Here is a 17,023-nt window from a genome sequence, read left to right as displayed (position 1 = left end):
TATATGCGAATTAAAATCAATATTAATGATAGAAATTAATGTTTAAATCATAGTAAAAATAGTAAAAATTGATAATAGATAAGTAATTATGTTATTGGCAGAACTTAAAGAGTTATCAGAATGTTTTGATACTACCAATGGGTCAATAGAATCATTACTTGGATCTAGAAATCATAGTAAACCAAATACCCCTAGTAATGAGAGTAGTAATCATAGATTAAGTATTGGACAAAATCAATCATTAAGGCAAGTTCAACAAAATCAATCAAGTAAACATGAAAGTAATTCATTCTATAAGATTCCATCAATGAGTTCAAGTTTATCAAAGAATAAGCCATGGAAGACTGATCCTAATTATTTTAAAAAGACTTTTATATCTTCATTAGCCATGATAAAAATGACAATTCATGCTCAAAGAGGTGGATCAATTGAAATAATGGGAATGTTAGTAGGGAAAATTATTGAACATAGTATTATAGTTATGGATGTATATCCATTACCTGTTGAAGGTACAGAAACAAGAGTTAATGCTCAAGCAGAAAGTTATGAATATATGGTTCAATATCTTGAAGCTAATAAAAAATTACCGGGTCATAATTCAGAGAATATTGTAGGATGGTATCATTCACATCCAGGTTATGGATGTTGGTTAAGTGGAATTGATGTTGCTACTCAAGCGGTTAATCAAAATTTTCAAGATCCTTATTTAGCCATTGTAATTGATCCATTAAAAACCATAAAACAAAAGAAGGTAGAAATTGGAGCATTTAGAACTTATCCTGATAATTATACTCCTACTAAAATTATTAGTTCAAGTAATGAACCTCATTTACCAAAATCTAAAAGAAAAGATTTTGGTGCATATTCTGATAAATATTATTCATTAGATGTTGAAATATTTAATAATGAACTTGATGAGAAATTAATTCAAGATATTATAAGTAGTGAAGATACTAATTCTATAACGTGGATAAATAATATCCTTAGTAATCCAATTAGTCTGGTGGAGATTGAAGATAATAATAATAATTCCCATAATAAAGTGAAAGGTGTTAATGGATTAATTAATCATGATTCAGTAATTAAATCAAGTAATGTATTGAATAATTTTGAAATTGCCAGTAATAATAATAATTATGATAATTCAAATAATAAAGTTAATTTAAAATTACTTAAATTGAATCGAAGATTACAAAAATATGATCCAGAACATATAAAACTCGAAAATACATTTCAAAATCGATTCAATACTCGATTTGAACTGATAGTGGATAGTAAGCTAAAACAGGGTAACATAACCTCCCGTAGTTCAGGGGATCATGGTCGAAGACAAGATTTTTCAGGAGATCAGCAACGTCAAGGCCGTTATGGTAATGAAGGATATATATACGAAGAAGATGAAGATGATGAAGAAGATGAAGATGATGTTATGGATGAGAGTGATCTAGAAAAGGGTACCAGAGATGTTAGTGATGATGGTGAAGATGATATCTTATCTGTTGGCAGTAGTTCTGATGTTTTAGGTGGTGATAAAGGTAATGAAGAAACAGAAGAGAATGAAGATCAAATTATGGAACGTCCTGGATTAGAAAGGAATAATAGTTCAGGATTAATGTTAAATGTAGCAAGAAAGGTTAATAAGAGAGAACACGATAAGAGAAGTAATAGTCGAACTAGTAGTGGTAGTTCCGGTAGTAGTAAAGGATTTAGTCATCAAGAGCTGCTTGTTAAATCCATGTTTTATGGTAATAGTGAGAGACGTAATGAAATTAGGAATTCATTAAATCGAAATTCTGGTGCATTCAAATCATCAGATTTTGATAATACTAGTATAACTAATAATGAGAGAAGTTTTAATGGAGATAATTTCCGAAGTGCCTATGGATTTTTACCAGAATTAGAAGAGCCTGATCATATATATAATCAAGACACTAATAATGGACCAAATGCTCGGGGATATCTGAGAATGAATAGTTCAGTAGGAAGAGTAGCAGCAGGTAATAGTGTGACTGATGGGAATGGGAATGGGAATGGGAATGGGAATGGGAATGGGAATGCGAATGATGTTGGACTTAGAGGTCAAACGCGTAGACTCAATAAGGAAGCCATATCCATTCTTAAACTAGCTAAGAATATCGGACAACAAGAGGTCAATGAACAGATGATACTCAATGTCCAATCGCAATTATTCCAGTAGTATGTTAAGGTATTTTACTTATAGTTTTAGTTTTACTTGTAGTTTTAGTTCTAGTTGTAGTAGTAGTTATAGTTAAGTTAACATTATGTATACTGATTGGTTTGGGTGCGTGCGGCTCTTTGAATTTTTTTGTCGGTTATATGCCGTACGCGTAGTAAAATTTCTTTTTCGCCCCATCTCTCAGACTCTGAAGATTCTTAGTAAGATCCCATAGTTGATTAGTAGTATTGTTGATAAGTAATATCTACGGTATAATAATTTGAAATTCAGGGTATAAACTATCACGATCAGTAGTTACCAGAACGTAACATAGTTTACTAGAAAAAAAAATTGTGCAACATTTAGGGCCATCCCCATCACCCTCAATTTTGTTAGTATAAGCTTTTTTGATAAGGAGTAAAGTTAGACTAATAGTCTATACCAGGATATTTTTATTTTAGTATACAACTATTTCAATAATTATATATATATATATATATATTGTTCCTATCACGTGTTTGTGGAAACCATCTAGTTTCATACATCTCATATATAACAATAGTATACTTTGATTTCACTTAGCTATTCGAGATAACTATCCCATCCCATCAGTTTAAGTTCTACTCGCAGTTTTTCACTCATAGTTAAAACAACCCATTTATAGACAGACAGACAGTCACATCTTCATATAAATGTCACCATTTATAGCGTCATCTAGTTCAGAATCAACTACTCCCAATCCTTTAATAGATAGATACCTTTCCAATCCATTAACTTTCAAACAGGGCAAAACCATGGATAATGATACTTCAACCAATGCATTATTAAAATCAAATTATATAGTATTATCACGAAAGAGTCATGGTAATAATCCAGTCAAATCACCTAAATCATCACCTAAATCAAATTTAAATTCAAATCCAAATTCAAATCCAAATTCTCCTTCTAAACCAAAACCAAGATCAATGGCTGAAGCCGTAGCAGCATATACTGGAAAGAAATTCTTAACTAAGCAAGAAAAGAAACAACAATCGAAGAAGAGAAAGTTTACTGATTTAGAAAATCTGGATACAGTTCCAACCAATGGCTCAGAAGATGAAGAAGAAGTAACTTCTACCATTTCAAGTGCATCGTCTCTCATAAAGAATATATTCAATAGCTTTAGTGGGAATAGTAGTCCAAAGAGACAAAAGGTTCAATTAGAGCCTATTGAATCTGATGACGATGAAGAAGATGAGGATGAGGATGAGGATGAGGATGAAGAGGATGATGAAGTCGATGAAGATTTAGGCGAAGATATTTCTCAAGATGACAGTGGATCTGAAATTCCTGTCGAAGAAGAAGAAGATGATTTAAGTACACCAGTAAATACTACCGATGCAGAATCTCCATTCACTGGATTCAGTGAACCAGAACCAGAATCCAAGAGTGCCACACCTGTACCTAAAGAAAAGGAAGAAGATGAAGAAGATGACGATGATGATGAAGACGATGATGAAGACGATGACGATGAAGATGAAGGTGACGAAGACTTTCAGCTTGACCAAGACGATGAGTCCAAACTTGTGGAATCCAGTTCTGGATCCACCGAGTCGTCTAGTCCTGAAGCAGAAGGTAATGAAGGCGAAGTAGATGAAGAAGAGGATGAAGATGATGACTTGGAGAAGTTGAAGCATGACTTGAAGGAAGATGCTTATAAGACGTTAGAAGATGACGAAAGCAAAGAAGTAGATCAAGAAGAAGATGATGAAGAGGAAGAGGAGGAAGAAGAAGACGAAGAAGAAGAAGAATCAGATAAGCCATCCAAGGTTGAAATTGAAAAATCCACTCCACCAACTTCTCCCGAAGATAACGAGAAGGAGACTACTACTACAAGTAGTACTAATACAACTACAAGTACTAGTACAATTAAAAAGCCAATAATTAAACAAAGTGAAAGAGAACAAACCATTAAAGAAAAGTTCTTTACAATTAATGAAGATATTAATGATAGAGGAGTAAATAATTCTACAAGAATTTATAAAAATTGGAGACAATTAATTAAGAAAAAGCCAGTAGGATTATTAAATCATGGAGTTACATGTTATATGAATTCTGCTATACAAGCAATAATTCATATACCAGCAATGCAACATTATCTTAATGATATTAATGCAGGAAAAGTTAATAAAATATTAAAACCTCGATCAGTAAGTCATGTATTAGCTGATTTAAGTAAAAGAATGTGGAATTTAGATGGAGGATCAAAGAATTCCAAGAATTCCAATTCCAATTCCAATTCTAAAGCATTAAAATATATTAATCCTAAAAAAATTATTAATAGATTAGAAGATATTAATTGTATGATGAGTCAATGGCAACAAGAAGATAGTCATGAATATTTTATGTCATTAATTTCAAGATTACAAGAAGATTCAACTCCAAAAGGTCATAAATTAAATGAAAGTATAATTTATGATATCTTTGGAGGATTATTAAAACAAAAGATTACATGTTTTACATGTAAAAATGTTTCAGTTACTAAACAAGAATTTTATGATTTATCATTAGGATTAAATAAACGTCGAAATAATAGTATTGATGGAGAAGAAACTAATCAATTAACAAATTCTAATAAATATAGTATAAATAAATCTATTCGAGATTTCTTTTCCAATGAATTAATTAAAATTGATAAGAATGATATTAAAAATTCAGGATATTATTGTGAAAAATGTAAGAAAAGAACTATGGCAAATAAAATTTCACTTATTGAAAGATCACCAGAAACTCTTACAATTCATCTTAAAAGATTTAAATTTAATGGGAATTCTTCATCAAAAGTTAAACAATCAATTAATTATAATCAATTTCTTGATTTATCAAAATATTGTATTGATGATGCTAAACCTGCAATGTATCAATTATTATCAGTATTAGTTCATGAAGGTAGACTGATAAGTAGTGGACATTATATTGCTCATTGTTTACAACCTGATGGAACTTGGGCAACTTATGATGATGAATATATAAATAAGATTGATGAAAGAATGGCCCTTAATGATCCTTCTGCATATGTATTGATATATACTAAATTAAAGCCAAGAGATTAAATATTATATTATATATTAAATATTATATATTATATTAAATATTCGCTTAATCACTTCATAAATAAACATACACATAAATAAATATCATACTAATAATATGTTAATTACTATATAAAGAGTAGAAGAGACAGTCTAATCAACCTCACCGAATGATAAAACAAACAAACAATCAGAATCAGAATCAGTGGGTTGAGATAAAGAGTAAGCTAACTAACAAGTAAACAAACAGATAAACAAACAGATAAACAGATAAATAAATAAATAAATAAGTGAAATATGTAACCTAAACCAGAGACATTAATAAATAGATACTAAACAATTAATAGTCATGAACCAACCTGCCAACCTATAAATAAAAAAAAGAAAAGAAAGGAAAGGAAATAAAGAATAGATAATGAATAACCAGAGAGAATTGAACAATTAATGATGTAGAGGCAGTAGAGATATTAACAATAATAATCATAATAAAAAAAGTAGAATAAGGGTATACATTTAAGCATCCACAAATACATCATTATCATCATCATTACCTTCCCGATTAGATCTTGGATTTTCCTGAAATAGGATAGATAATGCTCGATGATTATTAGTAGATGTATTATTTGATGGACCTTCATTTGCTTGTGCGGCTGCAACAGCAATGGATGCTAAAGTTGGATGATTAGTGGATGGTCTTGAATTTGAATTTGAATTTGAAGCTGAAGCAGCAGCGGCAGCGGCAGCAGCGGCAGCAGCAGGAGACGAGACCGGTATTCTTAAACCGTTAAGGAATAAGCCACTTGTAAAGTTCCTAATGTCAAGGGATTGACGTTTACCTGATGATGAGGAATCTGAATTTAGCATCAAATTATGTTTCAGAGGATTTGATGATGTATCATACATTAATTGAGGTTTAGACAGTAGTGAAGAATTCATAAGATATGATTTTGAACTTGGATCATGAAGGGTAATAATTGGATGAGATGGAGGTACAGAATATGAATTAATGGTTGCAACTTCCGATGTTGATATTAAAGACAGATTAGTTGTATTTGCTGAAGAAAAATCCAATTCATCTGAACTTATAGTTGAAGCATTTGAAGTTGAACTAAATCTTCTTTTATACTTATTTTGTAAAGCCTTTTCAAGTAAAAGATTATTTGAAGTATTATTATCAATAAATTTAATAAATGACTTTTCAATAACAAATTTACCTTCTTTATAAGTTTCACGATAAGTAAAAGATTTCTTATAATACCATCCAAGATTTAATTTACATTGATGACATCTAATATCATCTACAAGATAAAATCCTGTTCTCATTTCCTTTTCTTGAGGATTTTGATCATATTCAATATTAATTAAATTACCAACCAAATAAGCTGGACCGGAAGATCCACTAAAATTATCAGAAATAATTAAACTTGAAAGACAAAGATGTGATGAACAACCTTTACAAGTAATGATTTTTAAGTCAGGAGACTCATATTTTGAATTATCAAAATAATTGGTACACTTTAATCCCATTTTATAAAAGTGATCAATTAATTAAAACTACTAATAAAAAGTTCTAGTATGTCAAACTAAAACTAAATAAAAACTAAAAAGGTCTGTGATTGACCGTAATGTTAGAATGGAATGAAATCAAATGTTATGTAATAAAATGGAATAGAATGATTGGGTATAAATTAATGGTAATGGTAATGGTAGTTAGTTAATCACCTTAAGGGGTAGAATGATTAGGGGTATTCTCGACTGATCTAAAACTATTTAGATACTTAATCAGTCAAATAAGTTTGGAATTGCCTAGACAATTGCTAAAGCAACATATATATCAAATATAAAATGAAATTAGGTAAATTATTTGTTCAAAGTATCCTCAAAGATTATACGGAACTTGGAATTGTATTAATCTTATGAAACGATGCGATTTTTGCTTACAATTAGTAGCTATCTTTTCTTATCTTAGTCGTTTACAACTAAATGATAGTTAGGGGGAGTAATATGGTGAATAGTAATAATATTAATTAGTATAGATAAGAGCCAATAAGAAGCAAATATTCGTATTTTAGAAATAAATTTAATTATAAATATGGAAATAGCAAATAGGACAGTTCATAAATTATATATATATTATTATAGAGTAGTATAAAAAAGGCAGGCAATAGTTAAGTAGTAGTTAAGTAGAAGTATAACAAAGAATAACCTGTAAAAATGTGTGGGGGAGAAAATCAGACAGACAGACAGAAACTAAGATATATAGATGAAATCGATTAGTAGTGGGAACGAACTAGTCTCAGACAAATTAGGGTCACCACAGCTTATGCGATAAGAATGCTCTCGAACACTACTATTACGGGTAATTAGTACATACACTTTATGTACATACACTATTAAATATCATCCGGGGATGACACATAACAATTAAATTTATACTAAATATACAGGTTAATACAACCCAAAATTATTATTATTATCATCTAAACCGTCAACTTCCTAATTTCTCCATTTTGCATTATACACTCCCTCCCAATAACTACGAAAGCAATGTTGGGAATGTAACGTTTTGTAAAATGTAATGCACTACTTTACTACTACTATAGTTTATCAATGATATAATCATAACTATAATTTAATACCGCATCACATTTTTATTGTACATTACATAATTATCGTTTCATTTCATCTAAATATGTAAACAGACAGACGAACAAATCATCATCTCATAAATTGCAAATTAGGTTACTCTTATTATCCCCTACAAATATCATATTATTTAATTCTTGGGTTCTATAAAGACATAAGTTTATGCGACTCACTTTTTTTTTTTGACTATGTAAGCAATCATTTCGCCGGATTAGGCAGTCTAATTACCCTTTCGTGCAACCACATCTTTTCTACATACAATCTATATAAGCATTTAGAAGTCTTATCTCAGTTCTTAGTATTCTTCTATTTATTCAACTATATACAATCTAATAGGCTTAGAGCTGTTAATTTCAATGTTATTGTTTTCTGAACATAAATAACGCAGCACCATCATACAAGTGTTATCATTTCCTTTTGCCCATCACCTTTTTTTCTGGAGTAAATCTTTTATGCTCATCAGACAGACAGAAGTTACTTAATGCTCAGACAGACAGACTTAAGCTTTTTTTAATACTATTTCCCCGACGCGGGCTACCTGTGATGGCAGAAATCAGTACACCCATGCACCAATACAATAAAAATTAATAGACCAATATTATGGCAATTGCAACCTTTATAGTCAATTGCAATAATCACGTAAGTACTACATACAATCCATATTGTAATCAAATGGGATTTAATATATTTGCTTGAGTGATTTCTAGATCTATATACAAGAAATAATGCTGATAGTTTACACAAGAAGATTACTCACCACTTATAAAATGGTCTAACTTTGAAATTCAATGGTTCATTATTTAAGAACATTCTTGGTTTCGTTTGTTTTGAATCTTTTTCAAATTGTCTTCTTAATCTGGTTTGGTTAGTCTTTAAAACAGCTTTTACATGAACAAAAGGATGTTTAATTATACCAACTCTACCTCTACCTTTCCAATCTGGTCTTTTTTTCCACTTACCATCACTACCAACCCATAATTCATCAATATAAAGACTATCTTCTTCAAGACCAGCTTTCTTTGCTAATTCAAGACCTCTTTTTAATAATTTTTCAACTTCTGTAGACATTTTCTTTGGATTAAAATGTAATTGATTAATAGCATTTTTAACTGGCATACCTCTTACGAATCTATTTACAACAGTGGCTTTCTTAAGAGAACTCTTTAAACGATATGATTGAACAAGTACAGATGGTTCTAAAACTTCAATTTCTTGAGGGGTTAAATTAATTTTATAAGTCTTTCCATCTTCTTCATTAGTGATAATTTCATTATTCTTGAAAAATCCATGCTTTTTCACAACTTGTTCAAATAATGCTCTTTTCAATGGTGTGACATACTTTTCAACCAAAATTTGATCCTTTTCAGCATTCTCTTGATGAAATTTTTGTAATTCTTCATCATTTTCAGAAACACTTAAATCCTTTTTATATGGATCTTTATTATCATTCTTGTTTAGACTTTCGACTTCCTCTTCTTCTTTTGGTGTGATTTGTTTATTACTATCTATAGTTCGGGCTGACTGTGTTAAATTTCCAAACAAACTTCCACTATTAGTATTATGCAATGTATTGTTGGTGTTAAATGATCTTTTAACGGTACTCATAACCATAAACCCTTGAGGTTTACAACTGCCGATGACGGCTGTCCTGGATATAGGTCCCACGAGTCTACCCAACATATCTGTTTAGTTATAGTATGTCTATTGAAGACTTTATTGGTATTGTCCAGAGTTCTTGAATCGTCGTTATATGGTAGTCTTTTTTTTCAGTTCATACTCTCTAAAAATTTTTCGTATGAAAATTTGGCAAAGGTGCACGACTCGGATTTATTGACTAGTATTAGGTGGAGAAGGTTTAGCTTATAGAGTCTATCTACACAGACTATACTGAATATGCGTTTTATTTAAAGAAAATGAAGTACTAATAATAAGGTGATAGAAGAATAAAGATAATTATGTAATTGTTTGCATGGGAATAGTACATACTTTTGTTGTTGGACTAAACTATTCTATTGGGCCAAATTTGTAAACTGAGTATGAAAATGCCCACTATGTTAGCATATTAAGTCAAAGATCAACAATATTGTAAGGTTGTGTGTTTATAAGTTTGTAATATTGCCTGATATGATATGATATGATATTTATTTGTTTAATTCTATGAGAGAAAACATTTAGTTCCTCATATATGCATGATTATTTATAATCTCAGATTCCCTAATCATCGTAACCAGTCAAGTTAGCATCTCTAGCTCTAGTAGGTAATGGATAAACTCTTGGAATTGGAGTATGGTCTTCATAGATATATTTTCTTCTGAATGGAGTTGCCAATAATAATACTGGTGCTGACACTCCTAACAACACTGCCCAGAAGAAATGTGGTTTGGTATGAGCATGGTATCTAGCCCACTAAAATAGTTCTTTGTTAGTAAAAAATGTTAAAAAGTCATGTTGGAACTTATTTCAATACTGTAATATATTATTGAAGCATTGAAATACAACTCGAACTTCGAAATTAAACTGAACCAAAATAATAACATACTCTTATTGGCTGCTTGTAATATACTGGATAGTCACCCCAGACTTTGTCAGACATATTGATTCTATTGATAGTATATAAATATATATGTATATGGTTATATCGATTATTTTTCTTTACTTAGTACTTTCATTACTATTTTTTTAGGTTGAGATTTTATTGGATAAATCAATGGACTGCACATAACATCCAAAATTATAATTATTTATTTAATACTGGAGTACATTATATAAAATTAAAGGAGAATAGCATGAAATAGAAGTAAATCACAGTAATGAGAGTAGATATCTATATAGATTGTAGATTTATACTTTCTTTCTAATAATTCTTTTGGTCTTCTTAACAGTTGTAGCAGTTGTTTCAGTACCAGTAGAAGTTGATTTAGTAGCAGCTTCTTCACCAACAGCTTCTGCTTGTTTCTTTTCAGCATCAACAGCTGCTGAAGCAGCAATTTCAGCTTCCTTTTTATAGAAATCTTCCTTTAATCTTTCATCATACCATTCAGCATAATAAAGACCACCTTGTAAAACAAATACACCTAATAATACTAAAACAATCATGACTTGAGAAGCAGCCATAACATTTAAACCAGTTTCAGCATCAACCTCACCCCAATTTCCTGAAATTGCTGAATTGACACCAACTCTTAAATTAGTTAAATAAATAATAATGGCGATCATAAGAAATCCTAAAGTACCATATTCAAAATATTTAGCATCTTCTTGAGGTTTGTATAATTTAATGAAACAACCAAGTAATCCTAAACCAAGGACAAAATGAAAGATATAATGAACATGATTTGGAGTATTACCCCAAGTTTGATAGTGTGCTAAAGAATTTGCAAATGCAGCTCCTGTCTCATCTTTCGACCAAAGAGTACCTATATCATAAGGTAAATTACCATAAACAGCACCTAAAATAAAGGAAGTCGTGGCAATGATCAATGCACTACCAATAGGTACAATGTCCTTATATGCCATTATCAATACAAGATAGTCAGTCTATTGTACGATTGATTCGATGGCAATATAACCTAAGTTCTAGAAACATCTTCAGCCGTCTTTTTTCAACAACAATTATTGCCTGAACAGGTACCTCCTTGCATGCAGGCCCGATATTTCTTGAACACTTTCCTGTATATGAAATATAGCAGGCAGTACACTAATTTACTAATATGGACCGTCAATTTCTATAAAACATATATACAAATAACATGGGAATAAGTCCCTCTTTATATAGAAACTTCGGTAACTACAAAGCTTTTTGGTAATAGACCAAAACGCCGTAACCAATAAATTAGTTACATATCTATTAGAATATTTGCATCTTCTAATAGATGAGTTGCATATGTCGTGCATGTGGCTAAACACAATTTACTGCAAAATGTATTCCGCTTAACTTGCAACTTCCCAATTAGAGCGGTGATTCACGCACATAAACAGTTAAATATAAAAGTAACTCAAACATATTCAACTTATTGAAATCCAACTTACAATCCATCATAAACTAGTAAATCGTTATATTATGCAGTTAAACGATCTTATTAACTTCGATGACGTAAAGTACTACTTGATTCCAAGATTGAAAAATGGAAAGGCTGATATATTTAAAGTCCATAAACTAGGGATAGCCCATTTTCTTAGAAAGCAAAAGAAGCTTGAAAAGTACATTAAAAATCCAGAGAATAGTGATGACACGAAAAAGTTTTTGGATAAATTGGGATATGATTCTGATACATTTGATATTCAACAGGATGACCTTCTAAGGTTTCTCTTTAGATTCTATAATTTCCACATCCTCCAACCATACAAATTTAGTGAAGTAACTTTCGATATTACGGAAGCGGTTAAAGTCATAATACATAATTCGTTTATTAAAAGGTTTGGAGCGGTCATAGTTAAGCAATTACTGGGGTATCTCAAGGTTACAACGAATTTATCAATGAGAAAACCCACCCTTCACAGAATCGATCAAACAGATAATAATAATCAACCAACGAAGCCTCATACTGAAATACGCCACAATAGACTAAAAGGGTTAGTTGGTAATTTCTATCCTGATAAAATAATTTCAAAAATCCCAAAGATGGAAGGAGAATTGGATTTTAATAAAAGCATGATGCCAATGAAGCCCAGACAAGATTTAGTTTGTGAATCTGAACTGATAATACAAGAATGTATTAAGCAAAATCTATTTGAACCAATTGCCGATACAAAAAAAGAATTTCTAGTCACCAATGGCTATAGAATAGCCGGAACATCTTCAAGTGGAGCTGAGACCAGAGTCATACCAGATTTGGTTTTCATGAGGCTTCAACAACAGATCCCAATCGAAGTGAAGAAATGTAATTTAGAAAAATACATTTATGATTTCCAACTTAAAGGGCCAAATGATGCTTTATCTATATCTTTTATTGAAGTTTTCAGCCAACTTATTCGAGAAATATATAAGTCCAAATCATCAATAGGTATATTAAGTGACTATCAATCTATACTTGTTGTAGACGTGTCTAAGTGCAGCATTGGGAAAGTTACTGGAATCGAGGAAGGAAAGATTTTGCGTCAATTAAAATGCAAAGCTATACTTTTAAGCGATAGCCCGGATTATAGTGTAATTACTCAATTATTTGGGTTATTGAATTGTCAACAGATGTCAATCCAATTAGAGCTTGAATTGAATCAAACTGCAAAAGATTTAATTACTCGTGAACTATGTATTAAGATTGTAACTTGGAATAAGCATATCCATTCCTATGCCACAAAGAACAGAATATACGAGGAACACAGAGGGTCGGACAACCAGCCTAACCCTCCTAGTGCAGATCCATACATTAAAGATCTTAGTGAAAAAACAGGATTAGACATCAATGAGAGCATTTTAACAACGTTGTGTAAAACTAAATTACAGCACATTTCGAGTCAATCATTCAATTATATAAAGGTATTATCTGGAGCCACATTTGGGGATAGAAACAGTTTGGTATTTTTAGTATCATTGGACAGTAATCCTGAAAAGAGGTATATACTCAAAGTGTATGACCCTTTCCGTACAAGCCAGTTTTATACGAATGGTTATAATATCAAACAGAGTTATCTTGACTGTTTGAAAGTGTTTAATAAAGAAATATCAGCATATTCTATTCTTGATGGAAATCAAATGGTTCCAAAGCTTTACGCCTCAGGATTTATTTCCTCAGATCCAGATCGTTATGTTGATCAAATTGATATAGCAAAGCCTCCGAAGGTTTGTGGTTTCTTTTTATTACTTACATATTTTGAAGGTAGGACCCTTAGCCAGGTGAAGATATCCGAAAGGAATAATTATAAAGCTGCTTGCTTGAGAGCTATTGATGAGGTCCATTCATTTGGAATCGCTCACAATGATTTGCATAGTGGCAATATCATTGTGAGCGAATCAATTAACAAGTACGGCAGAATAAATTATGAAGCTAAAATTATTGATTTCGGATACAGGTATCTAGCTTTGGACAGAAATAATTGGAAACGGAATAATAAAAGACCTAAAAAGTATCGATCGAGTGCTGATTTAACTTTGGTAGAACGAATAGAAGATATAAATGATATTGAGGATGCTCTCACAGGTGGTCAGATTTTACATAATTATAACGCAACTGGATTTATTAAGTCTTTGACCTGAATAGCCTACTATCTCCTATTTTCTAAGTGCTTTCCTGTAAGTAGTTCCCTGTCAGTAGTTTGTATAAAAATATATATGTTAGAAATAGTACAGTTGAAATGTTTAGTCTACCACATTGGACTTAAACATTCATAATATTAGATCACATCTATACTATTAGGTAGAAATATCTTGGAGTCGAACTGTACAACTTAATTTCAAGGCACTTTCCTCTTCAGCTTTGTTTGATTGGCATACGTACCTAATAATATCAATACTTGAGGTTCTGGACCATCATTAAGCCTATTCGTTAAAAGGATACTGGATCTCTTTAATTCCTCCGAGCATGTGGCAGTTAAGGAATTGGCATATCTAATCGACTTGGTATCGTTGAAGTTGATAATGGTGTTGCTGTTGTCGGATGATTCATGGGTGGTCTTTCTGCTAATATATTAGGTAGAAAAAGAGTGTTATTAGTTTCCAATGTAATATTCGTAATACGAACTATTATTCGATTATCTGCAAATACAGTATGAGCAATGATGATCAGTAGTAGATTTGTTTTAGGTTTAAGTGTGGGTATTCATCTATAATTGCTCCATTAATGTTAAATGAGTTATCACCTTCAAAATATAAAGGTAGATTAATTGTGACTAATTGTGGATCCTAACACTGACTGACTGACTAACTGTTCACCTTCAATCTTCATGACAGCGTAGTCGGGATAATCTCTATTGCCACTGAGCTTTAAGTCACCTACGATTTTCAATTATCTATAGATAGATATGATTATAGAGGCAATGGGCTTGGGCATTTTGAGTGAAATTTAAATCAAATCTCTACCTTTTCGTGTATATCATAAGTCTAGTATCAACTTCTGATTCCTTAAGTATCTTTACCACCACGATCTTAACCAGAGTTATCAAGTCACTGACAAACGGCAAGAAAGAATCTAATAATCCATCAAGTTGTACCAGCCAGCCAATAACGACTTCCGGGACTTGCACCCTACTGCTGTCTTCCTGACAATCTCATTGGATCGGATGGGACGGTCTGTATTTTGAAGGAGTGACGTTTCATTGACCTATAAGATCAGTGAATTCTAGAATAACTATAATCAAGTCTAAATAATTGGTTATAAAAAGATGTCTAACAAAATCGTCCGATAAATTAGAATTTATATAACTCGAGAAATGCAAATTCCGGGGAACAAAACTTTTGTTCTTTATATATTAAGGCAATAACTATAACAGTAATATAATGACATCCAAAGACGTAGTAATTATTGGAGCTGGTATCATTGGATTATCTACAGCCTATGCCATACTAGAAACATTTCCAAGTTCATTGGCCGATCTTTCTATAACAATAATTGCCGAACATGGCCCTCATGATACAGATAATGAACAATTAGTTAAATATAGTTCATATACTTCTCCATGGGCTGGAGCCCATTTTAGACCATTTCCTAGTAAATCTAAGGAAGACTTTTATGAGAGTAAATTAACCAGAAAGACATTTGAAAAATTTAAACAATTAAGTGTAAGTCACCCAGAAAGTTCAATAAGAATAGTTCAAGGGATTGAATATTTTGAAGATCCTGAATTCTTATTAAAGTGTATTGGAAGAGGTTATAGTGAAGGAATGAATGATTTTGAGGTAATTCCAACTGAGAAATTACCAAAGAGAAGTTCATCTTCTCCTATTAAAATTGACTTTGGTACTAAGTATACTACTTGGATAATGAATGCACCTCATTATCTAAAATTTTTATATAATGAGTTGTTAAAGTCCGGTAAAGTTAGGTTTGTTCATAAGAAATTATTATCATTGAAGCAAGTTAATGAAATTGTTCCTAATTTCCCTATAATTGTTAATTGTAGTGGAAGAGGATTAGGATATTTTGGAGGTTATGATGATAAAGTATATTCTATTAGAGGTCAAACATTATTAATTGATCCACCAACCAATTGTCCATATTTAGATAAGACCATCACTCACCAACTGAAGGATGGTAAATGGACATTTGTTATTCCTCGACCATTAAATGGTGGAGTTATCTTAGGAGGTACTAAACAAATTAAAGATTCCACAGATAAGCCAAAAGAAGAGGATACTAAACAATTAATAAACATGGGTCAAGAATTATTCCCTGAATTAATGAAAGTAAATGAAAAAACTGGAGAGAAATATTTTGATATTAAGAGAATTAATGTTGGATTTAGACCTGCTAGGAAAGGAGGATTTTATAATCGAATTGATTTAAAGAATAGTAATGAAGGTAGAAATAATCACATTATTAACAATTATGGAGCTGGAGGTATGGGATATGAGTTGAGTTATGGAGCTGGATTAATAGCTGTGAATAGTTTAATTAAGGTATTAAAATTTGATGAGAATAATAAGAATAGACTTATCAGAGGAAGAAGATCACATTTATAGACGACTCATATAAAGTTTAAAGTAGATGAGATGAACCAAGTTTGTTTCCATAGTTAAGCACAAAACGTGCCGCAAATTTTATAGTGCGCAAATTTAATTTTGAGTATGAATATATGTGTCTCTATAGTTTAACTCGTTTAGTTACTATGGGAACATTCAAACTTGGCGCATAGATAAAAACTAATTAAACTTCAATTAAATACACATTCACACTACAAGATATTTCTCTACTAGACCAAGAATTTCGAATAAATATGTCAAAAAGATCTTCACTCAGATTATCTTAAACTATTGTTATTTATAGGAATACTACTGTCAAAAGATTAATGTCTCCAACCATAAACTAGCGACATTGTTATTTAAACCTAAAATGTACTTCATACAGGTCGACAACCTCTAATTAGTGAGTGGTTAAGGCCCCACGTGTGCCCCTTAGAATAATTGACAGTTCATGTAATAAAAGTGCGAATATGAGACTATATACAGGACAACAACAAAAATTAAGCTGCAGCTGTA

General features: G+C 31.3%; 7 protein-coding genes across 7 annotated transcripts; 4 read left to right on the top strand and 3 right to left on the bottom strand. All coding sequences in view use genetic code 12, as the record gives it.

Annotated features, from left to right (window-relative positions):
* The first annotated feature begins 40 nt into the window (after nucleotides 1-40).
* Nucleotides 41-2,313, top strand: JAB1 (COP9 signalosome catalytic subunit). Its single transcript, XM_064880549.1, is given in 2 exon segments — nucleotides 41-2,039; nucleotides 2,052-2,313. The coding sequence occupies 2 exon segments, from the start codon at nucleotides 89-91 to the stop codon at nucleotides 2,195-2,197; spliced, it is 2,097 nt and encodes a 698-aa protein (XP_064740715.1). The 5' UTR covers nucleotides 41-88; the 3' UTR covers nucleotides 2,198-2,313.
* A 94-nt stretch (nucleotides 2,314-2,407) lies between these two features.
* Nucleotides 2,408-5,358, top strand: DOT4 (ubiquitin-specific protease). Its single transcript, XM_064880548.1, has one exon. It carries the CDS (start codon nucleotides 2,869-2,871, stop codon nucleotides 5,266-5,268), a length of 2,400 nt encoding a protein of 799 aa, XP_064740714.1. The 5' UTR covers nucleotides 2,408-2,868; the 3' UTR covers nucleotides 5,269-5,358.
* A 402-nt stretch (nucleotides 5,359-5,760) lies between these two features.
* On the bottom strand, nucleotides 5,761-6,774 carry MOH1 (Moh1p; the record flags this gene model as incomplete). Its single annotated transcript, XM_064879963.1, has 1 exon — nucleotides 5,761-6,774. One exon carries the CDS (start codon nucleotides 6,772-6,774, stop codon nucleotides 5,761-5,763), a length of 1,014 nt encoding a protein of 337 aa, XP_064740713.1.
* A 1,872-nt stretch (nucleotides 6,775-8,646) lies between these two features.
* RJT21DRAFT_3998 (mitochondrial 54S ribosomal protein uL22m) lies at nucleotides 8,647-9,573 on the bottom strand (the record flags this gene model as incomplete). Its single annotated transcript, XM_064884428.1, has 1 exon — nucleotides 8,647-9,573. One exon carries the CDS (start codon nucleotides 9,571-9,573, stop codon nucleotides 8,647-8,649), a length of 927 nt encoding a protein of 308 aa, XP_064740712.1.
* Nucleotides 9,574-10,734: 1,161 nt separating this feature from the next.
* On the bottom strand, nucleotides 10,735-11,409 carry CSH3 (Csh3p; the record flags this gene model as incomplete). The annotated part of the gene is made up of 1 exon (XM_064879962.1): nucleotides 10,735-11,409. One exon carries the CDS (start codon nucleotides 11,407-11,409, stop codon nucleotides 10,735-10,737), a length of 675 nt encoding a protein of 224 aa, XP_064740711.1.
* Nucleotides 11,410-11,953: 544 nt separating this feature from the next.
* On the top strand, nucleotides 11,954-14,086 carry RJT21DRAFT_3996 (uncharacterized protein; the record flags this gene model as incomplete). Its single annotated transcript, XM_064884427.1, has 1 exon — nucleotides 11,954-14,086. One exon carries the CDS (start codon nucleotides 11,954-11,956, stop codon nucleotides 14,084-14,086), a length of 2,133 nt encoding a protein of 710 aa, XP_064740710.1.
* Nucleotides 14,087-15,248: 1,162 nt separating this feature from the next.
* Nucleotides 15,249-16,733, top strand: DAO2 (Dao2p). Its single transcript, XM_064880547.1, has one exon. The coding sequence runs from the start codon at nucleotides 15,326-15,328 to the stop codon at nucleotides 16,505-16,507; it is 1,182 nt and encodes a 393-aa protein (XP_064740709.1). The 5' UTR covers nucleotides 15,249-15,325; the 3' UTR covers nucleotides 16,508-16,733.
* Nucleotides 16,734-17,023: the final 290 nt, after the last annotated feature.

This window comes from Scheffersomyces amazonensis, assembly GCF_036850825.1.
Source record: "Scheffersomyces amazonensis strain UFMG-HMD-26.3 chromosome Unknown RJT21scaffold_1, whole genome shotgun sequence".
NCBI classification, from domain to species: domain Eukaryota; kingdom Fungi; phylum Ascomycota; class Pichiomycetes; order Serinales; family Debaryomycetaceae; genus Scheffersomyces; species Scheffersomyces amazonensis.
This window is presented reverse-complemented; position numbering and strand designations above follow the sequence as displayed.